This window comes from Mirounga leonina, unplaced genomic scaffold (assembly GCF_011800145.1).
Source record: "Mirounga leonina isolate KUSES-001 unplaced genomic scaffold, KU_Mleo_1.0 Mir_418, whole genome shotgun sequence".
Lineage (NCBI taxonomy): Eukaryota > Metazoa > Chordata > Mammalia > Carnivora > Phocidae > Mirounga > Mirounga leonina.
In genome coordinates, this window is record NW_023270739.1 from 7,750,686 (window position 1) to 7,777,541 (window position 26,856).

Sequence of the window (26,856 nt, forward strand, 5' to 3'; positions counted from 1 at the left end):
TGTCTGAGTCTTGGATCCTTACCACGAAAGAGCTTAATTACCTGGCTCCTTCCCACCTCCTGCCATACGACGCCATGTGTTCCGGGCCACGAGGCTCCTCAGTCCTGGCCTGAGCATCAGACCCAAGCTCCGTGCCCAGACCCTTGCTCTGTGTCCCAGGGCAAACTGTGAAACCTCTCTCCAAGTCAGTCTCTGCTTTGAAGAGTTCTTGGGACAGTTACAGTTCTCAAGCCTCGGGCATTTGTGCTATATGTATTTTCAATGTACCATCTCTGTTATTGTTTACTTAATATTTTTCTTCAAATCCATTCACTTTTTGGTTTAAATACTTTTATTTAAAAAGAAAAACCTTTGTATTGCTTCTTTAAATGGAAAAGCTGATACTCACTATAAATAAAAGGTAACTATAAAAAATAAATACAATAAAATAAAATGTCTCAATTCATTGCCTGCTGGAAATCTGCTCTCTTAGTTTAAAGGGGGGATAAGCAAGTGTTGGGAAACTGTTGAGGACATTCCAGCCAGCACCAAACGGTGAGAAAGCAAAAAGGTTGTAAAAGGAATATCTTTTTTGCTAGTAAGAGTCAGGTTTATCTTATTCTGTGTCTGGGCACCATCCGACATGGTCTCATGGGAAAATAAAAATAAAATATCATAAAAATATAATTGATATGTATATTTAATATAATATAAATTAATAATATAGACAGAATACATAATAAATATAAATACAATGAAATAAATGTAATTTTAATATACATATATTTATTATTTAATAATAAATAAATATATATAATTTTATGTATATAATTTATATATAAAATATATAAAGATTATATATATTTAATTAAATAATTTATATATATAATTTATATATATAAATTATATTAAAACTCATATATATATATGTATAATTTTTTTTTCTTCTATGCCTTTGACTGAATAGTTGGACCAGATCGTGGATGGCAATATCTGGCATTCATAAAGCTGCACCGGTGGCAGACATCACTAATCAATTGCACCCACTCACGGCAGACATTGTTAACCGATCATGGCTCTCCTTCTTGTGAAGTTTGAGGACAGCTTTAGATTATGTAGGCAGGTCCTGATTTATCATAGCTGGCACCTGGTGACATAGCTGGACCAGATCATCCCTCAGGTTCCTTCCACAACGGAAGGTCTTATCTTTCCAGACTGATTTTCCAGGCAGGGAAAACTGAACCTGAGGTGTTGGAGGCTGGAAAGCCAAGAGGGGCCTATGAGCAGGCACACCCAGGGAACCCAGTTGTCCCCACCATGTCTGACAAGAGACTTTAGCTGGCAGTGAGCAGAATGAGGGGCCGCCTTGCACCAGGTAGAGTGATGGGCCAGAAGCTACAGTGTGACATGTCCAGGGTGGATTAGAGTTTGTGCCTCGGGAGACGGGGTAAGGAGGGAGCAGCTGGTAGGGGGGGCAAGGGTGAAGCAGAGACAGTCCTGCCTGGGTCAGACTGCAGGGAGAGGAGCGGCACCATTTGGGAACCAGGCAGCCAAGGGCCCTGGGAGATCTGTCAGCCAGGGCAGATGGGGGGTGGAGGGGGGGGATGGAGGGGGGGATAAGAGAAAAGGAGGGAGAGGTGGGCGGCCCTTCCAGCCTCTCAGATCTCTAATTTCTTTTTAAAAAATTTTTTTATTTAAGTTCATTTTAATTAATATATAGTGTATTATTAGTTTCAGGGGTAGAACCCAGTGATTCATCAGTTGCATATAACACCCAGTGCTCATTACATCATGTGCCCTCCTTAATGCCCATCACCCCGTTACCACATCCCCCCACCCCCCTCCCCTCCAGCAACCCTCAGTTTGTTTCCCATAATTAAGAGTCTTTTATGGTTTGCCTCCCTCTCTGTTTTCATCTTATTTTATTTTTCCTTCCCTTCCCCTATATTCATCTGTTTTGCTTCTTAAATTCCACATATGAGTGAAATCATACGGTATTTGTCTTTCTCTGACTGACTTATTTCACTTAGCCTAATACCCTCCAGTTCCATCTACGTTGTTGCAAATGGCAAGATTTCATTTTTTCTGATGGCTGAGTAATATTCCATTGTACATATATATACCACATCTTCTTTTTTTTTTTTTTTTTTTTTTTTTCAAATGAAGCAAGAACAATATTTATTAAATGGAGTTTCTACTAATTTTCATAGTCATGTTAGCCTGGGCTACTTATACAAAAAAAAAAATGAGCACATACACACACCGAAAACAAAACAAATCTATCCCTCCCCACCCCCACCCCCAAAAATCCTCACTTCAAAAGCTCATACGCTGATAAGTTTTACTTCTGAGAGGTAGCACAACCAAGCAAATGAATATTGTACGTGCATTAACTGAGGCACTTGAGATCACCCAATTTAATTTACAGTAAAAACTCTCCAGAATTTCAGTGCTTATGAACAATTACTATATTAGAACAGTGGTCTCAATTTACGTTGACAAACTCTTACTCTGACTTGAGTCATCTAGACCTAACTTAAAAGAAAAATGTATTTCTATCTCAGGCAAGTATTTAAATTCTCAAAAGCTAGTAGTAAGTTAGAATGTGGAAAGAAGTATGATTTCTTAAAATTGGGAACACATTTTAGCTTCGTAATTGTGAAACAGCATTAGTGATATGAAAGGACATTGTTCTATTCAGGGTAATTTCATAAGTGAAAGGCTTCTGGCTTCATTTTGTGTGCTACAAACAGAAAAACAAAGATGAATCACTTTAAGTAGACATGTGATTAAGAACAGTAAAGGATGGCTTCCATAACAGACATAAAATTCCAAACACTTTGCAAGTGAAAGTTTTCTGCATTACTAAATGGTAGGGTGATCTCAGTCATAAACTTGGCTTCATATGAAATGTTTTCATTAAAATTTTAAGTTTTCTTTACAGTAAGAAAAACCTGGAAAGCATAGCTCCCAAACTAAGTTAGAGACTGCTAATTTTCTGAATGAAAACAGCACTGTTTTTTATTTTTACACCACTGAATTGAAAGAATAGAAAAAACTACAGTTGGTATAGAGATTAGGCCATCTATACAGACATCTGAGTAACTCTTCTCTACATTTACCATCTTCTGCAACTGTTTGCTTCTGCTTTGTCATTCACTGACATTTCAACCCTGTCAGCTACTGTATCTTCGGATGCTGACTGGACATGGCCCTCCGACTGTCCTCCAGTATAGGTAGGGGTGCTGTACTTCAAAAGGATGGACTTAAACTGCATCAGAGGTGCATCTGTACGAACACCCATTGGGTCAAAATGAGTCCGGCTTACTCGAAAGCCTGCTTGAGAAAGATAGCACAAAAACTTTTTCAACTTTGGCATATTCATTCCTTTAATGCTGTGTCTGTGGATGTTGTAATAAAAGGGAGGATGTTCAGTACTGACATCAGTCTTCTGCCTTTTGGCTAAAGTTGTGATTGTTTCATTACCTTTTCTCTTTCCTTGTGCAGTGTAATTATCTGTTGTGGTATCATCTGTAGTTTTAATAAACACACCATATTCTTCTTGCTTGTTGAGATTTGAAGGTGCATGAACTGAAAACTGACTTTGAGGAGTACACTCTGATTCAAAGATTAATGTCTTTATTAGGGTCTGAATGTCATCCAGACTATGGTGAAAAGATTCAAATAGCATTCTTTTGAGGAATCCAGTATTGAAAAGGGAACTTGACCATAGTGGTCCAAGTTCTATCGCTGTCTTTCCAGGCATGCTTCCATGACAGTTACAGGGCAGCTGTCTATATGGGTTTTCTTCTACCATATTACCATCCTTCTGAAAAATTCTCTCTTCACACCACTGACAATGGATCAGGTACTGAATCTTCTTGGCTGTCTCATCTGCAGAGGTAGGCCCCCTCAAAACTCTCACGACAACCAACACAAAATGTTCCAGAGCCACTGCAAACAGTACCTCAATGCCTTTGTTACATCGGGCTGCAGCTCTTGCCACTGCAGCTACAACAATTCTGGCCGCTAGTTCCTTGTAATATTCAGTTCGGACAATATTACAGCCGTAGTGACGCCGGGCAACATGCTGTGCCTTGGCATATAAAGAACTGATATCTGTAGAAGTCACTGAAACTATGCCAAGGTTTCTTATATTTCTGAATGCAGAATCTAGATAGTTCACAGATGTTCCAAAAGGGTCTAGGTGTATGAAATCAAAGGATCTCAAATGCATCAGTACATTGGCGTCCATTTTGGTCACCTTAATATTACCAAGGTCTTCCTCTCCTTCTTCAAGAATATCATCACTCTCTTCCTTTTCCTTACTGTCCACCACCACTTTCAATTTGTTTAAATGGCAGTTTTCCTGAATCAGTGTCACAGAGTTCTCATTCAAGTCATTAATTGTAACCTTAACTGCACTTCCAAGATGTTTTGCCCATTGTAATCCCATTATCCCAGTGGCTCCGAAGGCATCTAGACATTCCAAAGGTTTTCGTTCCTCAGCCAAAGCAGCCAAGGTACAGAATATTAGCTGCCGATTTAGTTTCATTTTGGGATTAAAATAGGAATCTGTTTTTTGAGGTATAGAATAGTTAGGACAAACTTGTACATCTGTGTCTGCCTCTTTCAAAATTTCATTAGGTGGTTTTGCAGCAGAAGCAGCAATATACCTGGATTTCGTCTCTCCTTTATTCACATGTCGCCTAACATGTCCCAGCATATCGGTCCTTCTGGTGATTGTTGCTGAACAAATGATACAATGATAATGGGCGCCCATTTTACTGGATATCTGTTCTCCAATAATATTTGGTTTCACTGGTCGACAAGGTAAGTGACAGATGCACATCCTATAACCTTCAAATTCAACTGAGACTTTCCAGTGTAAATTTTGAAGGTGACGACGAAGCTTATGGCTATTACAAGCTCTGAATTTCTCCTTGGGGCACAATGGACAAGACTGTTTGTTTCCTGCATCAAGATTATCTGAGTTCAATGAACTGGCAGAGTCAAAATCTTCAGCTACGAAGGCTAACTTCTCTAGATCAGCAAGCTGCCTTTGGATTGAGATGTGTCTCTTGCTTTCAGCCTCGTCAGGGGCAGAGGCTAGGGACGGGGACAGGGCCGGAGCCTGGGCCAGGGCAGGGGCTGGGGCTGGAGCCGAGGCCGGAGTCGGAGCCGAGTCCGGGGCCGGGGCCGAATCCGGGGCCGAATCCGGGGCCGGAGCTGGGACCCGAGCCGAGTCCGGGGCCGGGGTCGGGGTCGGGACCTGGACCTGGGCCACCTCCACCTCCTCCTTCTCCTGGGTTAGCAGCTCCTCCTCCGCCATATTCTCCATAGTTATCTACCACATCTTCTTTATCTATTCATCTGCCAATGGACATCTGGGCTCTTTCCACAGTTTGGCTATTGTGGACATTGCTGCTATAAACATTGGGGTGCATGTGCCCCTTTGAATCACTATGTTTGTATCCTTTGGGTAAATGCCTAGTAGTGCAATTACTGGGCCATAGAGTGGCTCTATTTTTAACTTTTCTGAGGAACCTCCATACTGTTTTCCAGAGTGGCCTTACCAGCTTGTGTTCCCATCAGCAGTGTAAGAGGGTTCCCTTTTCTCCACATCCTTGCCAACATCTCTTATTTCCTAAGTTGTTAATTTTAGCCATTCTGACCGGTTTCTCATTGTGGTTTTGATTTGTATTTCCCTGATGATGAGTGATATTGAGCATTTTTTCATGTGTCGGTTGGCCATTTGTAGGGCTTCTTTGGAGAAATGTCTGTTCATGTCTTCCGCCCATTTCCTGACTGGGTTATTTGTTTGGACTATATGGTTTCCTCATCTGCTGTCATCTGGTATCCCTGCTCTCTCCCCACCTTCCAGATCCCACTCTAAGCAACTTCCAGGTCCACGGCCACTGAGCAAATTACAGCGGAAACCGTCCATCCTAGGGTGAATAACCTATTGCTGCCCTCTTAACAATTAGCATCCTGGATGACTTCAAAAAAGATCAAGAATTACATTTAGACACTGTGCCAGGTACTTACCAAGCATTATCCTTATCACCTGAAAAGACCCAGCCAGGCAGGTGTTATGTTCCCTGTTTTGCAGATTTGGAAACCGAGGCACAGGGAAGTATCAAAATGCAGCTGATGGTTGGTAGAGCCAGGATCCAAAGTCCTGTACATTTGGCCACAGAGCTTTTGGCCCTTTGCATACACAGGGCTGCACAGGAGATGATTATATTAATGGGGAAAAAAATAAGCAAAATTCCATCCTAAGCTTCCTGGCAACCAATTAAAAAATGAACACAGCAGCTTGCTTGCCATGATTGCAGTTGTAGTTGAAATCATCTGCACCCTTGTGACCCGGCAGCATCGCCTTGAGCTCAGATCCCTGCTCAGCCTCCTCCTTGGTCCACCTGTCCCCCACCACCTACCCCTCTAATCCTTCTACCTCCTCCACCAGCTATATCCCGAACTAGCTGAAGTGTCGCTGAGCCTCTCTGGCTAAAGCCCATGTAACATGTCACTGTCCCTCCCCAGTTGAGGAGATTCCTTCAGAACCCTCCCATGCAGAGTATTTCCAGTAAAGACTCTGGCTCCGCAGAGGAGGGTGTGGCTGTCCCTTTACTTGTCTGTGTCCTCCACGGTCACTCCCCCGCCCAGGGCTGAGGTCTCTGTGGCCAGCGCGTGGCATGAGGCCAGGTGCACGGAGGAAGATGATAAGTCTCCCGCCAGCTCCTCCCTCCCTCTGTGTCCTGGCTTCCAGGAATTGTAGACTGGGTACCTCTCCCCCGAACCTGCATCTCTCTCCCCACTCAGCACTTCCGGCCTTGCTTTCCCACAGCCCTGCGCCACCCACCCCCCACCCCCCAGGCCCTGTGATGGGAGTGTCGTCAAGTGTGTCATACCGTGGTGGTGGAAAATATCTCTGAGCAAGCCAGCCCAGGGGATGTCCCGGGGCTGTCACAGTGGCCGGGCCCGGGCGCTGAGACTGAGCGAAGTTTAATCAACAACCCAACCACCTCCCCCACAACCCCCCAACAACAGTGGCCCTGAGACAGTAGGATGCAGGGGTGAGCGCCCAGGGTTCCGGTGCCCCCACCCAAACTCCCTGTTTGGCTTTGTCCTCACCTGTGATACAGAACTCAGCATCTCGGTCGTTCCTGTTTTACTGGATCACTGAGAGATTGTGTGCGATCCTAGACGTGCTCATGCTTTAAAATTAGTGAAAACCCTGCCCTTGTGAGTGCTAAAGTCCTCCTGGTTCAAATCCTTGCTTCACAGCGTTCTAGCTGTGTGGCCTGGGGCAAGTCATTAACCGCTCTGTCTTAGTCTTCCTCTCATCTGTAAAATGAGGGTAAGAAGAGTACCTCCTTTCTCCCTCATGGTGTTGTTGTAAGATCAAGTGAGTTAATAACACAATGCGCTTGGAACAGAGCCTGGTGCATGCTAAGTGTTCCATAAATGCAGCTTTTGAAGAGATCCGAAAGGCCTAGAATGTTCCACAGTGGCCCTCACAGGTCCTTGTCCCCACAGCAGTCCCTCCCAGCACCCCAGCACCGGCCACAGGATGTTCGCTGAGTGAATATGCATATTGGTGAACAGGTGAAGGAAGGAAGGAAAGAAGAGAGGAAGGGAGGGAGGACAGGAGAGCTACAGGGAGGGTCCAAGAACCTGGACTTGTATATAAATTGGAACCAACATGGATGGCAGACGGGACAGAGCCTGCAGGTGTTGGGACCTCTCACAGCCCCACCAGGGTTACCAGCAGCCCTGATGACACAAGTTATCCAGAGGAGAGAGGCACTTGGGGGGCCTGAGCCAGTGCTGGATGCTTCCCCTGAAGGGCAGCAAGAAAGCGGCTCCTTGGAGAACCTTCTGTGCCTCCAGCCTTGGAGGGTGCGCCCTTGGATCTGGACCCTCAAATGGAACTTCCTGGAGGGGAGGAGCCTTGGCTGTAACAACATTTTGAGACCAAAAAAAAAAAAAAAAATGTACACCTATATGTTGAAACTTGGGATTCTGTGTGCCTTGGAAATTTTTATTGACTGTCTGCCTGATGGCTGTTGTCCTTTTATTTTATTCTTAAAATTTCATTTTTGGGCAGAGTCCGGGGAGGAGCACAGGATGGGAAACAAGTCATTTGGGTTCTGGTCCCGGGCCTGCTACAGCCTCACCACTGGACCTCCCCCCACCAGCGTCTCTGGCTCCCAGACTGCAGGGAGGGACGGCACAGTGGAGGAGGCCAGGCTGGGTGATGCATGAGGAGTTTCCATTCTGTGTCCCCAACCGACTTTGCCTTGAGGTGGCGCTGCTCAAGCCCCAAGCCCCTGATCAGAAGCCACTCCCCTGACCTCTGGCTGGGAAAGCATCAGGGGGCCCGGCCAAGGCCACGCCTGCCACAAGGGCCAGAGGCCAGGACCCAGGGCTGGGACAGAAGGGGTGAGGGGCCCAGGCATGGTGGCATGTCAAGGAGGGAGGGACACAGACACAGAAGGGGGTGCATCTGGGGGCTCCGACATCAAGGGGTCCTGGGTTTGAATCCCAGCACTTCCCCGCTCCTTGGGTTGAGACCAAGTAACATCTGCCTTCTGAATCTTCACTTGCTCGTCTGTAAAATGGGGTCAAATGGCCATTTTTCTTATTAGGGGATGAGGCCAGTCCTGTGTCTGGTTAGCTGTATCACAAAGCCACAGAGTCTCCGGGCCTCCATAAGGGTCCCAGAAGCCCTTGGATCCTCCTCCAGGTGAGGGAAGTAGGGCCACGGGGGCGGTGACTCCCGAGAGGTCTCACACTTGAATCCATGACAGGCCATCCGGACGGATTCTCATTCTGAAACGCTAAGGAACACCCCTAAGTACCACTGAGGGCCTGGTCCTCTGCCTGTTACTGAGAGTTCAGTCTGTCGTCTGTCCCGCTGTCTGTCTTCCCCGGGCTGGGCTACATCCCTCAAGAGCAGGGATTGGGCCTGGTTTGTTTTTGTGGCCTGGGAGCCCAGCCCAGGCCGGCACCGTGTGGGTGCCGACGCCTGCCTAATAAGTGAGCCAGCGAGTTGCCGTGCTGGAAGGGGGTGACAGAGGTGGCCTCCGGGGACCCCGCCTGGGCAGCCTCTGAAGGCTTGGTCAAGGCTACGGGAGCTTTCTTTCCTCCCAGCCGCGGGACGGCTGCCAGGGAGGCCCCAGAGGCACGGGAGGGAGAAGAGGCAGGTTAAAGCTGTGTTTCTGTGGGAGGAGAGCGAGGGTGGTAGCTCAGGCGTGGAGACGCAACACGCTTCAAAGCGACGTGAGGACTCCGGGTTACATGAACCATTGGAACAGCATCGTGGCATTGTCAATAACCAGCCTGTTCCCACCCCTCTCCCCCTCGAACTGTGGCCCCTAAAAGATATGTTGAAGTTCTGGTACCTATGAATGTGACCTCATTTGGAAGTAGGGGTCTTTACGGATGTAAATCAGGTCAGTAGGTGGGTCCTAATCCGATATTAACTGGTGTCCTTATACGAAAGAAGAGACACCGAGACAGACACACACGGGGACAAGGCCATGTGACACCAGAGGCAGAGATTGAACGAATGTCCGGGATTGCCAGCAACCTCCAAAGCTAGGAAGAGGCAGGAGCCATGCTCCCTTAGAGCCTTCAGAGGGAGCCTGGTCCTGCCGACACCTTGATCTTGGACTTCTAGCCTCCAGAGTGGTGAGAGAATAAATTTCTGTTGTTTTAAGCCACCCGATTGGCTGTACCTTGTTAGGACAGTGCTCGGGAACGAATTAATTACTTGGAGCTTAGGGCAGTTCGGTCCTCCCAAATACCTGTTCAGACAGCATCTGGCGGGCGCACATGGAGACCGCCCCCTCAGCCCCCACAGCAGCCCCTGGGCCTGTGAGCCTGCATTTCCTCAAAGGGATTCAGAGAGAGGCTCGGCCAGCAGAAGACCTTCTCCAGGGAGCCCTGGTCTCCCAACTCCACCCTCAACCCCAGCCTTGCGCTCTGAGGCATGGCTGACCCACTGCACAGGCTGACTGGGAGGGGTGGCCTTCCCATTGTCTCCCAGGCTGATCCCCACTGGAACAGTCCCGCAGAACCATCGCTTCCTGCATGGGATTGAATAGTGTTCCCCCCCCACACACACACACATTTTCATGTCCACCTGGAACTTGTGAACGTGACCTTATTTGGACACAAGCCCTTTGCAGATGGAAGCAAGTTAAGATGCGGTCATGCTGGATTAAGGTGGCCCCTAAGTCCAATAGGATTGGTGTCCTTAAAAGTAGAGGGATATTGGGCACAGAGACCCAGACACACAGGGAAGAGGCCACGTGAGGAGGGAGGCAGAGATTGGAGGGATGCTTCTACCAGCCAAGACACGCCAAGGGTTGCTAGCAATCCCCAAAAGCCAGGAAGAGGCAAGGAAGGAATCTTTCTTAGAGCCTCCCGAGAGAGCACGGACCTCTGACATTTGATCTTGGCCTCCAGAGCTGTGAGAGAATGCATTTCTGTTGTTTTAAGCCCAGGTTATGGTAATGCCTTGTGGCAGCCCAGGAATATGATACACCTCCCATCAAAGGGATCGGGCCAGAGCCCCTGCACTGTGGGACCCGGGGCAAGTCACCTTCTCCTCCCAGAGCCCCAGTCTCCTTCTCTGCACATCGGAGACATGTATTCGCCACCCCCAAGTCTGAACTTGAAGCATTGTGAAGGGCCCAGCTCGGGGCCCCGGGGCTCAAAGGACCGACCGTATTGTCATCACAAGAGGTGACGGGAACTATCATTTGCTCACTCAGCAAGTGTGTGTCTGTCCCGTGTGCCGGGCTGGCATCCGGCAGGGTCAAGACAGACTAAGCCTTTATCTTCATGGAGCTCCTAGTCTAAGGGTAGGACAGCAGGGAGTGACAGACCTCTGTGCCTGAGCTGCCCCCTCGTTTCCCCTCCGTGGCTTGAGACATGCCACTGCCCGAAGGCCCCGAGTAGCGGGCAGTCGTGAGCACCTGCTGTATGCAGGGCCCTGGGAGGGGCCGGGACCCAGAAGCGGGCATTGATCCAAAGCCGCTTCATCAAGCACTGTGTTCATTTGTGAGGCTGTGCAACAAAGATTGCAAACTAAGTGGCTCACAGAACAGAAATTCGTTGTCTCCCAGCCTGGAGGCCAGAAGTCCAAGATCGAGGTATTGGCACGGTTGGTTCTTTCTGGGGGCTGGGAGGAAGACCCTGTTCTATGTCTCTTTCCTACTCTCCGGGGGTTAGCTGGCTATCTTTGGCTCTCCCTGGCCAGTGGACACATCACCCTGATCTCTGCCTTCATCTCGCCACGGAACTCCCCCTGTGTGTGTCTGTCTCCGCATTTCCCCTTTTTAGGAGGACATCAGGCAGACCCCGACTCCACTACTCCACTATGACCTCATCTTAACTAATTATAACCCTAATTCCAAGTAAGTTCCCATCCAGAGACACTGGAGGTTAGGACGGCCACCTATGAATTTGGAGCTGGGCATTCGGAGTGGGATGTTGAATATCCGACCGTTTTCTTTTCGAGCCGAGAACTTTTGGAGAACATCCAGCTCTGTCGGACAGAAGCCAGATGTGTCTCCTTCATGTCCCTGTCCCCAGTGTCTGGCACAGTATTTGGGAGTTACATTTCACCAGGGCCGAGGTCTCTGCAAATTTGGGTTAAAAATGCTGTTGTGAGAAGTAAATGCAACAGGGGTGCTTGGGTGGCGCAGTCAGTTGAGCGACCAACTCTTGGTTTCGGCTCAGGTCGTGCTCTCAGGGTCCCAGGATCGAGTCCCACGTGGGGCTCCGCGCTCAGCACGGAGTCGGTTTGTCCCTCTCCTTCTGCTCCTCCTCCTCTCTCTCTCTCTTTCTCTCTCTAGAATAAATAAATAAAATATTAAGAAAAAAAGAAGAAGTAAATGGAATAGGCCGCGAAGCGCCGGGCACAGGGCCTGGCCCACCGTGATGCCCTCCATGGCGTCAGCCAGACCCGAGGGCCGTTACCGTGAGGCTGCAGGGGTGTGAGAGGGAGGACGGCCGCCTGCCCCCACTTCCAATTCCCCTCAGCCCTGGGATTAAAAGAGAGGCCTCCGGGGTCCAGGGCACAACTCCTGCAATTTATATTCCCTTTCATCCTTTCCTGTCTCCAACAACCGAATTTTATCATCCCCCTTCTGCATCTGACAAGATGGCAGCTTGGGGAGGTGACGTGCCTTGCCGGGTCACTAACAGGGGGAGGCAGGGGACTCCAGCCAAGTCCTCTAACTCTCCAGCCCCTGGCTGGATCCTGGTCACCTCAGTGTGGTGGGCCCACTGAGGCCTGTCCCTCCCGGTCCTGCTGGCTCAAGCCTGCTGTGCGCCTTGGCCCCCAAGCCTCGCTGACCAGGCCTCCAGGGAGCTTCTCTGTCCCTAAAGCCCAAGGGGGCCCAGGGTTAAGGTGACATGCAGACAGCCTGGGGCATTGAAGCTTTCGTGCTGTCTGTGTGTGCACGCGTCCCTCTGCCACGGGGAAAAGGGCGTCCAGGGCACGTGGTTGTCCACTGACAGAGGGAAGCCTGACTGGGTGGGAGGCTGTCCCCCCGCCCACGGCTCCCTGAGCTCTTGGGGAGTTGGCGCCATCGCCCCTTGCACCCTTGCTTTCAAACACCCCCCTCAGCACTTTGCTGCCCCCCGCCCCAGTGTCAGCTCCTCCCCCCAAGGCTGTGGCCGATCAATGGCCCGGTGGCCGCCAAGTACAGAGGACCTCGATTGCGCAAGATCTTCTGCTTTGCAGACTGTCCGGCTACTAGCCTGCCTGGTCCGGGGCCTGGGCCACTTTGCCTCCTGAGGGACAGGATGCGGTACAGAGACAGGGCTCGGGTCTCTTCGCCCCCTGCCCCCAACCAAATCCTGTCTGCCTTGGAAAGCTTGCAGGGGGGTGGTGGGGCCCGGGAGGAGGGGAGGATGGAGGGAGGAGGGATATTGCCTGGGGCGGGGGCAGGGGGGGCAAGGCTGGGGGCCTCAGTCCCAGGGTCCCCTCAGGGCAGGCCTCAGGAACAGGGAGAAGTGACGGAAGGTGTCCCCCACCCAGGTTTCCGGGCCAGCCCCTCTGCAGCTAGCGCGCGGTACAGAGATTGTGCCCAGACCCCCGCGCTCGGACACCTGCTTCTGACGGACACACCCCAGGAGAGGCTCTCTCTCTCTCTCTCTCTCTCTCTCTCTCTCTCACACACACACACACACACACTGCACATGACGCATGCACACACGCCTGCAGCAGGCCCCGTGAGAGCACTTGAAGGCGCACCCCTCACCCTTGCAGCTGTCCTCACCCCTGCCTGCTCCTCAGGGCGCACGGCTACCTGGTCCAGACACGCTGGACACCCCCACTCCACACTCACACCTCCTCCTCTACACTCACACACCTCCCCTTCCACGCTCACATCCCTCACACACACCTTATACCCCTTTACGCTCCACGCACACATCTCATGCTCCACACACATCATCCTACTTCACACTCACACACACCCTGGGGCCCACATAACGCAGCACTCAGGGTTCCAGGTGGGCAACCCACTCGTGGGCTACACCCCAGGAAACGCTGGCTTACAACACCTGCTTCCGAGCCACTGGGGTCGCCCCTCCACGTCCACTGCAGCTCCGCTCACTGGCCCTGGAACGTGAGCCGCACTTGTGAGCTCAGTGGTCTGGTAGCCACGTTACAAAATATAAAGAGAAGCAGGTGTTTGACTTTTAGTGATGTTTTAATTGAACCCAACACAGCCCCCATGCTATCCTTTCGACATGTCAGCAACATGAAAAATTCTTGTTGAGCTAGCTTACATTCTTTGGTTGCGCTAAGTCTTTGAGACCTGGTGTCTATCTTACCCAGGAAGCACATCTCGGGTCAGACTGGCGGCATCCCAGGGGCCCAAAAGCCACATGTGGCCAGTGGCCACCAAAATGGGGAGCACAGCTCTAGAGAATCATATCGTAATTCAAATAATTTCCAGCGGAGCAGAAAATAGCACTGAACCCCACCCCCACTGCACTTTCTCCTTTTCTGTCCCTGGACCACGTGGGCCTCCTGTTCTCTCTCTGGCCACCGGCCCCTCGGGCCTCACCCGTCTCGGTAAGGAGACCCTCATGAGCCCCTGCCCCACGGCACAGCCCCCCCGGTCCTCAGCCCCCCCCACCTCATGCTCTAGGGGACCAGGGGCTGTAACCAGGAACGTCACCAGGCAACAGGCCTCAGGGGAGAGCTCCGATCTCCCGCACCTGCCCGCCAGGCTCCGGGGTGCCCACGGGGCGGGGTGGGGTGGGGCGGGCACTGCCTGGCTCCTGCCTCGGCCTGTTTACCTGCGCTCAGTCACGGTGCCGACCTGAACCCGGCAGAAGGCCCATGGAGCCTGGGGCCACAGGCCACAGGGGACAAGGGCCAGACACCCTGGCCATGGCTCTGGGCCATTGATCCAGCCCAGGCTGGCTGGGTGGGGGTAGGGAGACCTTGGCCTGGACAAACAGAGGCTCTGGGGCCTGCGAGCCGGCCCGGCACCCACCTGCCACTCCCAAAGGTAAGCGGGGGCCTCCAGAACAGGGGACCGGGATCCAAGAATGACCCAGTGACAGTGTCCATTTGGAGAGCCAGGCCTGGCTCCCTGGGGCTGGAGCCATCTGCCCAGGTCTGCAGGGCCTCATCGGCCAGAGAGTGACTGGGTAAGCAGAAGGCGAGGGGTCCACAAAGCCAGGCTTGAGGCAGGACAGGGTGTCGTGAGGCCAGGTGTGTGGACAGGCACGGGGGCGGTGGAAGGGCCGCAGGCTTTGGGTGCTGGGAGGCCTGGGTCCAGGTGGGGTTGGTGGACTCTGGAGCGGGGACTGGGCGGAGGAGAGGCGCAGTTTGCCAGGCTGAGCACCCCACCCTCACTCTGCAAGATTGGACGTGCCCCCCTCCGTACCCTCAGACCTCCCTGGGCTTCCTGGTGTGGGAGCCAGGCCCAGAGCCTGACGCTGGGCTAAACAGGGGATCCTTAGCTCCCAGGCTCAGAGGTGAATGCAGCTGGCTCTGCATACGCATGCGTGCGTACCTGTGTGTGTGTGAGTGCGGGAAGTGTGAGCAACGCATCCATGAGTTTGTGGGTCACACAGATGTGTGGGCCCCTCAGTGCGTCTCCATCTGTGCACACCTGTGTATGCGTTTCTAGCGTGTTTGTGTTTGCGGAAGGGATTTCCACGCGCACAGCCCCACGCTTGGGCACCCGCAAACCAGCTTGTTGCAGGGATCTACTCTAGGCCCGGGGAGCCTCACTGGAAGCTGCCTCGCATGGCCCTAGATCAGATTTCTGGTTCTGTTCCTCCCCGCTCTGCCCTGCCTCAGATGAGTGACCCCGGCAAGCCATTTTATTTCTCAGCGCCTCATTTCCCCCAGCGATTAACTAGAGATAAGGAAGCAAACGTCGCCGGCTACTGGAGGCTGAAGGAGAATGTGGTTGGCGACATTGCCCAGCAAAGGGCCGGCAGGCAGGAGGAGGTCCAGGCCCGCCCCCATGAGCTCAGCTTCCAGTGGGCAGACTGAGGACACTCCAGTGGTCAGAGAGCAGGAAGAGCAGGTGCCAGGGAGGGGGCCAGGTGCTCGGGTCAGAGAAGAAGCTTCAGCACCCCACCCCCCGTGTCACTTGGGGCATGTCCAGTGTCTCCTTCCAGGGGCTCACCACCAGGGGGGCAGAGAATGCCCCAAGGTGAAGCATGCGGTGATGGGGGCGGCCCAGGACGCTTCGGGGGCAGCCCAGGACGCCTCAGGAGTGGCAGCGGCTGGGCACTATGGGAGAACTGCCAGGAAGAGGTGGGAGCTGGGCTGAGGTGTGCAGGGGTCAGCTGGGAGCTGGCCAAGTCAGAGGAGGGCAGCCCAGGCAGAAGGAAGAGCGTGTGGGAAAGCCAGGTGACGCGTAAGAAGTTTCAGGGTGCAAGAAACAATCCACGCGATGCTCTTCGTGCAGAGCGAGCTAAGAGCCCTTGATCTGTAGCAGGTTTCCCCCACCTTCGTTATTGATAGAAGGGATAGCCGACACGTCCAGTGTCACTGGGCTGCCAAAAGGGGGAAAGAGGGAGTGGGGAGAAGGAAGGCAGGAAAAGTTGGCCAGGCCACGCGCCCCGCAGCCACCCTCCAGCTGTGGGGAAGGAGCTGGGATCCCAGCATTCGGCGGCTCGACTACAAGGATGGAGGCCGAGCTCTGCACGGGAGCAGGCCCCCAGGGGGAGCAGCATACAGCCAGAGAGGAGACAGACAGAGGACACGGAAGCCTGTCATGCAGTTGAGGTCGCGAGAAGCGCTACGAAGAAATTGGAGCAAAGACGTGAAGGAGGGAAAGGAGCAGGCCATGGGGCAAACTGAAGGAAAAGCGTTTCTGGCCGAGGGAACAGCAAGCACAAAGGCCCGGAGGTGGCACGTACTTGATCTCTGGAAGGTCTGGCAAGGAGCTGGGAGTGGCTGCGGCGGCGGCGGGGGGTGGGAGAGGACAGAGAGACCAGGGCCATGTCACCCAGGCCCTTGTGGGCTGGGATCTGGGCTTTGGGCTCTGTTCTGGGTGGGTGAGAGCCGCGTGAGGCCCATGAGCAGGGCACACAGTGGAAAGTCCACTCGGGTGGTCGGGTGGGGAGTCGCTAGGGAGGGTGACCAGACAGCTGGCAATAGCAGCAGTCAAGGTGACAGATACCGACCTGGATGATGGTGGGAGCCATAGAGGTGCCAGGAAGGGGTTGGGTTCTGGGGGCAGTTGGAAGGTAGAGCCACAGACCTTTCTGATGGGCTGGACCCTCGAAACAACGGGGGTGGGGGAGGGAGAGGTCAGCTGGGAGCTGGCCAAGTCAGGGGAGGGCAGTATAATAGTAAAAGACGAGAGTGGGGGGTCATCTTCACAGCTGTCAATTGTCACAATTGTCCATCTCCTGCTGGGCTATCAGCCCCAAGAGGAAGGGAGTGAGGTCTCCTATCCCCCAGTGTGCCCCCCGCATGCCCAGAGCAGAGCCTGCACCAAGCAGGTCCCCGACTAAAATGGGATGTTTCAGTAACCAAAACCAGGTCTCCATGCTCGGCCAAGCATGCAAGCCCCAGCTCCTAGCCTCCCAAGTCCCGCTTCCTGGAGGCGGCAACGTGTAGGAGAGAGCACTGCACCAGGAGTCTGGAGACCCGGGGACCCTAGCCATTCATTCTTTCCTTCATGTAGCAGGGCCTGTCCTGGGTTCTATGGGAAAGCAGGGGTGAATAAGACACAGACCTGTCTTCCCTGTGGAGGAGAGAGCCAAGCATACTGAGGGCGCTCAGTTGGTTGAGCATCCGACTCTTGGTTTCGGTGATCTCAGGGTCATGAGATTGAGCCCCATGTCGGGCTCCACACTTGGCAGGGCGTCTGCTTGAGATTCTCTTTCTCTGCCCCCACCCCGTGTGTGCTCTCTTTCTTAAACAAATAAATAAATAAATCTTTAAAGAGCACACACACACACACACACAGAAGTCAGGCATACTGTTGATCTGACCAAGGGCTGCCCAGGAGAGGAGGTGGCTTACTACCCAGGGCCTGGGGACCCATCCCCGGGCCGGTTGCCTTGCATGGGGCCTTTGGGGAACCCCTGCAGTCCTCAGGCAGAGGGTGTGGCTGCACAAAGATGCAGTTTTGTAGGCCCGCAGGGTGATGTGCGTGATGGCACTTAGCCGTCAGAGGTGGTTGTTACCCATGAGGGGACTCGGAGCAGGTGGGTGGCTGGCGGTGGGCAGGGAGTGAGGGCTTGTTGGAGGAGGAGATGAGAGACAGGGAGCCCAGGGAGGAGTCTGCCCCAGGAGTCCAGGTGGGAGGTGATGGGGAGCCCAAGTGAACTGCTCCCCCACCCCACCTTGGGCTGTATTTAATCCTAGGTTTTTACACAGTGGCTTTTCTAAAAATGGGCTCCTCCGAGATGCTCACAGGCCTCCCGGACGGGTGTGAGGGGCGCTTATGAAGGAGATGAATCCATGGAGTGAAGGCCTGGTCTGGGGGTGAGGAGAAGGGAAGGGAGGCCTACTGAACATCCTACCTTGGACTGCTCCCCTTGGCGCCTCCTCTGGTAGACTTCTGACCTTCTCCGAGCCTCATTTTCCCCACCAGTACCCTGACGAAGTGGGAGGCAGTGCAGTGTGGGGGTCAGGGCGCTACTCTGGAGACACACTGCTTGGCTTTGCCACCTGGCTCTGCTGCTAACCAACTGGGAGACCTTGGCCAAGCTGCTCAGCCTCTCTGTGCCTCAACTTCCTCATCTGTAGAATGGGGATAATAAAGGAACCTACTTCCACAAGGTCCCTGTAGGTGTACATGAGACAGTGTGTAGAAAACAGATGAAGCACATGCCCACTCTTGTCACCTCTGGGCCCCCAAGTCCCCAAGGCTCTGTGAGTCATCCATCCTGAAATAATAGCTCCTTAGTGATCCAGACTCAAGAGCAAACCAGCGGTGTGGCCAACTCCGGCAGAAGGGGTGGACTTGGGCTGAGAGAGGACAAGGAGCCGGCCTGTCACCTGGGTGCTCCCTGATCTAGCCCTGCTCAGCTTATCAGCATAGCCCATTTCTCACCAGGGATGCTGTGGACACTGGGCAGCGGGTGGGGCTGTCCCCACCATTGCAGGATATGTGACCCCATGAAAGCCAGCAGGGCCTGGCCCATGTGTACTGATGTCCTCTGGTTAAGGGGTGGAAGGGGTCTCAGCACAGCTGAGAATTGCAAGCAGTCCGTCCTCCCTTGCACTGGATGGGGACACCGAGGGTCACAGTGGCTCAGTGCCAGAGACTCTTCTTAACTGAGAACAATGCTAGGAGGAGTGACAGGGAGCAGGGAAGCAGGGAGGAGAGCCAGGAGGCCCCTCGAATCCAGGTGGGAGGACTTTGAGCCTCACTGAGGAGCCCCATGTTCAGCAAACCCACCGTGTGAAAACCCAAGACACTGCCCAGAGGAAACCCCACCCACCCCGACACACATACGCATCTGGGGATGTATGTTAAAGCCACCATGGCATGTATGGATGCAGTAAAAGGAAACTTCTCGGTGGTCTAGAATCCTTGCTCTGCCGGTGGGTGGGTGGCTGGAGGGCCTTCTCTGTAGGGCGGGAAAACCTGCCTGAGAAGCTGAGTAACATTCAGAAATTTCCTCGCGCGGGGGTGGGGGTGGGGGGTGGGTCTGAAGATACAGCTGCAGACTCAGGGCACTGAGAGGGGCATCACTCAGTTGTTATTAAATCCTGATTGTTCTTTAACAGCTGGGAGGAGCAGGGAGGCAGACCCCTGGGCTTGACCCCCTGCTTTCCCGCTGTGTGACCCCGGGCCAGTGGCTTAGCCTCTTAATCCTCCAGAGGCACGAGGAGCTGGTTTACAGACATTGGTACTCCAGGTACTCCAGTGGCGGCTATAATCTCCGGGGGGCTCGGGCCCGGAAGCCTCCACCTGCCTCTGACCACGGGGGGCTGGTGTAGCTGCAGAGGTGGGGGTTCTGGAGCCAGATAGGGTCCGGCTCTGCTGCTTGACCTCTGGAACCAGCTGCTCCGAGGTTTGCTTTCCTATCTACGAGCTGCCTCGGAGCCCACTCTCACTCACCGCTTGCTGGAGTTAGGCTCTTCCTGCCCAAGACGCAGGGAGGCGGTCTGTCTTCTGTGCACCTCTGATCTTTGGCCAAAGCTCCCTTGCAGATGTCGGGCCATTTCCAACCCTGGTCTGTTTCTCCACCAGGATGCCCGTGGCCGAGGCCCCCCAGGCAGCTGGGGGACAGGGCGATGGAGGCGACGGTGAGGAGGCAGAGCCGGAGGGGATATTCAAGGCCCCCGAGGACTCCAAGAGAAAAGTCCAGGACTACCTCCGCCTGACGCCACTGTGGCTGGCCCTCATCGTGCTGGCCTTGGTGGGGGTCCTGCTCTGGTATTTCCTAGGTAAGCGGTGGGCCCTTCTGGCCGAGGCACCTGGCGAGGACTTGGGATGGCTGTGGGGGCGTAGCAAGACAGGCCAGAATTCCAGGCTCAGCAACGCCTAGCAGCATACTGCGTGAACTTGGGCAAGGCACTTCTCTGAATCCTCCTGCTGTCCCGTGAGATGGGAAAGCTATGGCACCCTACATTCCAGGTCCTGGGGCTCAGGCGAAGTGCAAGTTCCTTGCTGGCGCCGAGTGCCCCCAGCTCCCACCAGCTGGGGAAGGAATGCTCTCACAGCACCCAGCTCTTGTGAACCAACAAGCAGGAGGATTGCAAACATTGCCTCCCCTTGCCTGAAGCCCTCCTGGGTTGCCCCTGGGCTCGGAGCCAGGTGGCTCCGTGGGAGGAGGCCCAGTGGTGCCTGTAGTGCCTGGCACCAGTTAGCACCTCTGCTCACTTGAGCCCAACCTGAGAACTTTTCTAGGGTGGGGACCACAGCTCTGTCACCTCTGGGTCTCCAGGGCCCCAGCATGAGTGGGGAAAAAGGGGAGGGAGAGACAGGACTCAAGTACCCGGGGGGTGTCCTTGCACAGAGCTGGCTTTCATATCCCGGCTCGGGCACACTTGCAATCCAACTCACAGTGAAACGGTGTCCGGAGCAGGCAGGTCGGGGCCCCTCCCTCGTCCTGAAGTCTGGCCTCCCCCTCTGGTATCACAGCCCTCAACTAGTCCCCTGGAGTCCCAGGAGCACCTGGCCCATGTTCTGGGTCCATTTGTCTATCCTTCCACTCTTTCATTGATGCAGGCATGGATTCATTCATTCATTCAATAAACACTCTTGAGCACCTGCTATGTCCTCCTCTGAAACTGATGGAGAGTATACCTCCTTCCTTCAGCTCTTGGCAATAGGAAGGAACGGATAAACCGCTGGTGCCCATGAAAACACTGTGGAAGACTCATTCCCTCATGCATTTATTCATGCATTCAGTACCAGGCACCCTCTGTGCGCCAGGCTCTGGGCCAGGCTCTGGAGAGAGCCCCTGCCCTCACCAGAAAGCATGGCATGGGCTAGGACAGAGGAAGCCACGGGCCTGGGGACCCATAGTGGAGACAGTGCACCTTGCCCAGGGGATCAGAGCCTTTCCATAAATATTTGTACTGGCTAAATCTCGTGGTGGCATTTCAGGCCCCCTGAAAGGAATGGGGACCCACTACAGAGCATCATCAGGTTGATCCTAGGCCCAGCTGCAGAGGCTGTCGGGGTAGGGGATGTCTGGAATCAGCGCCTGGGCCGACGCCGTTAGGAAGCCCAGGCCTGCCTTGACTCAGAGGGGACCGCAGATTTGCGTGGAGCCTCAAGAGCGATGGGTACAAGGGGTGGAAGCTGTGCCCATCTCACCACCGGCACCAAGCCAGCACCCCAAATAGCACGGGGCCACCATGGCGTCCTTAGGAGGCCACATAATTAGTCTTCAGGGTAAACCACGGTGTCAGGCTGGAGGGCCAGGAACTCGACTGCCAATTGTCTTTCTTTGCGGAGTCTTATTTCTCCTGATTAAGCTCCAGGAGTGAATCACCCCTCAGGGAGTGGGTGCTCCATGGGGCTGAGGAGCCGGGGGGTGAGAGCTGCAAAGCCTCGGCTCGGGGGAAGCCAACTCCTGAACCCCCAAAGGGATTTAGGGTAAAGGCGGCACTTTAGGAGCTGTTTGGAGGATTCCTCCTGCCCAGGCTCAGGCTGTGCTCTGGGTACTGGGCACTGGGCAAAGAGATGCATCTGGAAGGGGAGAGAGATAAGGGGCCTAGTCCATGGGCGCAGGAGAAGCCCAAAGTGAGGAGCCAATGACTGGCAGTCTGACTCAGAAAAGGGCCCAGGAGAGGAGAGGTGGGGGTGGTGGCTGGCTTCCCCCCACCACGCGGGTAGGCCCGGGGCCCCGGGGTACAGTCTACTTGTGGTGACAGACAAATGGAACCTCTCAGAAGAGAAGCCCCATGGATGCTGGCCACACGCCTTTCCAGATGCACCCATGGGATCTGCCCTCCCGCCCTGTCCCCACGGGTGAACCTTCCCTGTCCCTTCCAAAGGCGGCTGTCTTCCAGCATGGTGGCCGGGCTCCAGCAGTGGCCCATCCCTGTATGAGCACAATCCTTGCTCCCACACCAGATCCCGCTGGTGCCCCCCACTTCTTTGCTCCCCTTTGCAGCAAACTCCTTGAAAGAGTTGTCACCAATTCTGCACCCCCAGTCCCTCATGCACCTTTCCCATCTGGCTCCCCTGCACCCCCCTCTCCAAGGACACTTACCAAGGTTGCCAGTCGTCAGCTTGCTAGATCTGATGGCCAGTCCCCAGTCATTGCATCCCACCCCTTGGCAACACTTGACCTGGCACCGCACTCCCTCCTCCTCGAAACCCTCTCCTCCCTTGGCTTCCAGGGGCCCCCGCATTTCTCTGCCCCCAGCTCCAACCTTCTGCCTCTCCCCCCTGTCCTTTGCTGGTGGAGGGGCTCTCCTTCTCCCTGCTTTGCCCACTTTCTTTCAGGGTCTCATCCAGTGCCCCTGGCTTTGAATGTCCTTTATACCCTGATGACTCCCAAATGTGCCTGTCCAGCCTGGGTTCCTCCCTGTGTTACTGGGGCTTGCCCTCCGCCAGGAAGTCTATGAGCACCTCAGACCCCACTGGTCCAGCATGCAGCTCTGCCTCATTTCCTCCAGACCCGCCCCCCGCCCCCGTCCCAGGCAGTGGCCATTCCATCCTTCCAGGTGCTCCCCCTTACTCCTCTCTTTTACACCCCAGCCCCAGTTTGCCAGCAAACCTGGTCACCTCTAACTGCAAACTATACCCTGCCTCTGATCGCTCACTTCTCACCACCTCCGCGGCACAGCCTGGTCCAGGCGCCGGAACCCCTCACCTGGCCACCAGATGCGTCACTGGATGACTGCAGGAGCCTCCCACGGGTCTCCCGGCTTCTGCCCTTGCTTCCTTAGAGCCTGTTCTCCACACAATAGCAGAGGGATCATGTTAGAAAGCAGATCAGAGCCCCTAACCTCTCTGCTTAAACCTCCCACGGCTCCCACCTCACCCACAGTAAAACCAAAGCCCCCCGTGGTCGGCTAGACTCTGTGTGGTTGTCCTCTCCCCTCTCTCATTGCTTCCTGCTCTCCTCTCCTTCACTCTTTGCTGTTTCTGAAATCCACCAGATGAGCTCCTGCCTCAGGGCCTTTGCACTTGCTGGTCCCTCTGCCTGGACCGCTCTTTCCACAGAGTAACATCCACGTGACTGACATCATCACCTTCTTCCCTGGCCTGTATGGGGCAGCCCACCCTCCTCCCTGACTCCCACAGCACTTACACCTCCAATGTGTTGTTGTATACCATGCTTGTTGTTTATTGTCTGACCTTCTCGCTAAACTACAAGCTCTTAAGGGCAAGATTTTTTTTCTTTATTGTTTTATTCATTGTTATACTGATGTATTCCTGAGTGCTTTAGACCAGTCCCTAACGTAGTAGGTTCTCAAGTCACATTTGTTGAATGAATGCATATATGAGTGAAGACGGGTGTACGCCCAGGGCTATGAATCTAGTCTCTTCACATCAACCAAAATAGGTCTTTACAAAGTGGAAATCGGGTGACGTCATCCCTGATCTTAAACCTTTTGTGGTTTCCTTTGTGCATCAGGTAAAGACCCAAATCCTGCCCTGCTGAGGTCCCAGCCTCTCGTCGTCCCTCCCCTTATCTGACTGCTCCAGCTAAAGAGGTTTCAGCCCAGTCCTCACCATTATCCCTCTGCCACAGGGCCTTTGCTTATGCTATTCCCTCTGCCCCTAAGGTACTTCTCTCTCTCCCCTCTTCCCAATGGATGCTCCAATCCTCCCTACTCAGCTGGATGGTCACCCTGGCCCAGGCCCCATTTCTTGGTCATGTTCCCTCAGGTGTACCTTGGGCTCCCCTTGAAGGCACTCCTCCCAGATGGGCCTGTGGGCTGTCATGCCTGTCTTACCCACCACGGGCACCTCTGCAGCTGACTTGGGTTACTAGTGTACCCCACATGGTAGGTGTGGTCGGGACATCCTGGGGAAAGGAAGGATGCAGAGAGGTGCTAACCCACACCCTTGACCTTCTAGGCCGTGTGGGTTTCCTGGCTTTCATGTCATCTATATCCTGGACTGGTGATTGCGTCCACTTCTGACTGGGAGCCCTCAGGACACGATCCATCTATGGGCCTCTTTCCTCCCTGTCACTAAAATACACTGGGTGACAGAGGTGATGATGGTGGTGGTGCCTCAGAGGCCCAAGATGCTGGAGGCTGAGCTGTGGGTCTGGGTGGCAGGAGAAGGCGTGGGGAGAGACCGGAGCCTCCCCCGGCGGACCCGTCTGTTGACCTTGTCGGTTGCGTCCTGCGCAGGGTACAAGGCGGAGGTGACGGTCAGCCAGGTGTACTCTGGCAGTCTCCGGGTGCTCAATCGCCACTTCTCCCAGGACCTCGCCCGCCGGGAGTCCAGTGCCTTCCGCAGCGAAACTGTCAAAGCCCAAAAGATGGTAGGGAAGGACTGCAGGGGTGGGAGGGGTGGGGAGGGCTGGGGAGGGCCCTGATCAGGCCAGTCCCTTCACAGCAGCCCCTGGCAGTAGAGTCCCATTCCAGGCACGATGGAAGGGGACATGGCATAGGGTGCTGGGAAAGGTAGGGGGCTCTGGGGTCAAAAGCACTGGGATTAAATCGTGATTGTGCCACTTGCTAGCAGCCTAAGTGGGGGGAAGACGGGGCAGTGCAAGGACGCTGTCAGGACCCACCCCCATGCCCTCCTGCCCAGGGCAATGATTTCCGGGGTGGTGGTGGGGGGATGGCCTCTGGCGGCCAGCACCTTCCACCCTCTGGCTGTGGGACTGCACCCTGCCCAGTAGGACAGGACGGAAGTGCCGAGGAGTAGTTATCCCTAGGAGCAACCCTTGGGTGGATAAATACCCCAGCTCCCTTGGCCTTGGTGAGGGGACAGTTCTGAGGCTGCCCCCACCGTCTCCCGCAGCTCCGTGTCAGACTCTGCCTCAGCTGCCCACAGCTCTGTTCCGCTCCTTCACAGCCGCGATGGCTCTCCCGCTTCCTGTCTGTCTTCCTCACCCCCCACTGGGGTTCTCCAGAGTCACCTCCAAGTAAACCCCTCTCCCCACATCCTTTTCTCAGGACTAGCTTCCGGGGGACCCACCCCAGGCTCTCTTCCCTCCTCTGTAAAGCGGATAAGGACAGTGCCTGTCCAGAGGGTCGTAGGGTGGATGAGATGCTGCGCACATTATTTCTATGCTGTTCAGAGTACTTTGCAAGCCAACAGCCCTGCCGCCCTGTCCGGTCATCAGCACTGGACTTGAACACGTGCACACACCGACCAGCTGAGCTCCCGTGGCTGGTGGCTGGGGGGTGAGGAGCGGACTCCGGAGCCAAGTGGGGCTTTCGAGAGTTGACGGGTGACTTTTGACAAGAGGGAGAGAAGCTGTGGGGGGGGTCTGGTGTAGGCCAGGGCTGGTGGAGGGGCAGTGCTGGGGGGCCGTGCCCAGGTATAGGGGGAGGGGAAAAGAATGGGGGTGAGGTTCGTTTCCCTGCGTGGCCACTGCCCGCCGGGTGACCAGGGGCAAGCCGCTCTACCCCGCAGGTTCCTGTCAAGCAGGGCTGTCTGGAAGGGCAAAGGGCACTCTGAGGCAGGAAGGGGGTTTCTGCAGAGGGTCACCAGGGGGCTCTTGTTTCCCCTCCTTTTAGCTCAAGGAGCTCATCGCCAGCACCCGCCTGGGTACTTACTACAACTCCAGCTCAGTCTACTCCTTTGGGTGAGTCGCCCTGGCCCCCCAACCAGCCCTCGCTAGAACCTTAGACTCAAAGAACAGGAGGGGATGCTGTAGGCTTCTGATGCAATGCCCTTGTTTTTAAAAATGGGGAAACCGAGGCACAGAAAGGAAACTTCGGCTGCCTGTGTGCGACCTCCCTTTGCTGAGCTTGGTTTCCTCATCTGTAGAATGGGCACAGTGACGTGGTAGGGATCCACGCTAGACAACGGCTGTGGCGTGCTTGGGACTGGCGCATATTCCGTGAGGCCGTGGTTGGAGCGGGAGTGGGGGGAGGCCCAGCTGTGCCATGTGTACCTGCTTCTGGTTGGTGGCACGCACCCTACCCTCTTGTGCTTCAGTCCCTCCCTGTGACACGGGGAGGTAGAGAGCACCTTGGGGGTTGTTAGGAGTTTACCATGAAGGTGGACAACAGTGCGGGGGGGTAGGAAGCGTGCAGTGGGTGTGAGCCAGGCTCGCTAGTCTCCTGCACAGGAGAAGGGGGCTGGGCAGGGCCAGATTTCTGGTCCCTTCCTACCCCTCTCACTTCTGCCTGCCTTAGGGAGGGACCTCTCACCTGCTTCTTCTGGTTCATCCTGCAAATCCCCGAGCACCGCCGGCCGATGCTGAGCCCCGAGGTGGTGCGGGAGCTGCTGGTGGAGAAGCTGCTGTCCACGGCCAACAGCTCGGCCCCTGCCCCCTACAGGGCCGAGTATGAGGTGGACCCCGAGGGCCTGGTGATCCTGGGTCAGTACTGGGGACGGGGCTGCGGGACCGTGTGGCCAGGGTGATGCAGGCTGCCTGCCGGGGCTGGATGCTCTCAGGGTGGGCCTCCCAGCGACCCCCGAGCCAGGACCGAGGTCGGGCCGTGGAGGAGGGGGGGGTCGGCACCCAGGGTCAATCTCAGACAGGCTGGCTCTGATGGTCTCTTCTATTTTTAGTTGCATTTTTCATTTCGTTTTCTTTATTTACTTTTGGTCTTTGTTTATTTGTTTGTTCCTTTCCTTTTAACAGAAGCCAGCGTGAAAGACATAGTTGCCCTGAATTCCACGCTGGGTATGCTCTTTTGTTTCTCCGCTCCACTTCCTTTTGAGTTGCTGTTTGGCTTGGCTTGGTCAAGTGTCAGGGGACCACGTGGCTTCTGGTGGGAGCAGGGAGCAGTGGCCTGGGGTGGCTCAG

At 54.3% G+C, this 26,856-nt stretch overlaps 2 protein-coding genes across 2 annotated transcripts in view; one reads left to right on the forward strand and one right to left on the reverse strand.

The window, feature by feature from the left end:
• Positions 1 to 3,018: 3,018 nt before the first annotated feature.
• LOC117998719 (TRMT1-like protein) lies at positions 3,019 to 5,320 on the reverse strand. Its single transcript, XM_034987578.1, has one exon. The coding sequence runs from the start codon at positions 5,318 to 5,320 to the stop codon at positions 3,098 to 3,100; it is 2,223 nt and encodes a 740-aa protein (XP_034843469.1). The 3' UTR covers positions 3,019 to 3,097.
• Positions 5,321 to 14,429: 9,109 nt separating this feature from the next.
• TMPRSS6 (transmembrane serine protease 6) overlaps positions 14,430 to 26,856 on the forward strand; it is a 36,202-nt gene continuing 23,775 nt past the window's right edge. The window contains exons 1-6 of the mRNA XM_034987579.1: positions 14,430 to 14,528; positions 19,698 to 19,894; positions 24,275 to 24,408; positions 25,616 to 25,683; positions 26,240 to 26,424; positions 26,692 to 26,733. Coding sequence (XP_034843470.1) covers positions 19,699 to 19,894; positions 24,275 to 24,408; positions 25,616 to 25,683; positions 26,240 to 26,424; positions 26,692 to 26,733 — 625 coding nt within the window. The 5' untranslated portion in view covers positions 14,430 to 14,528; position 19,698. The remainder of the gene's footprint in view (positions 14,529 to 19,697; positions 19,895 to 24,274; positions 24,409 to 25,615; positions 25,684 to 26,239; positions 26,425 to 26,691; positions 26,734 to 26,856) is intronic.

Coding starts and splice junctions, on each gene's coding strand:
- LOC117998719 (XM_034987578.1), bottom strand. CDS start 5,320: ATGGAGAATATGGCGGAGGAGGAGCTGCTAACCCAGGAGAAGGAGGAG.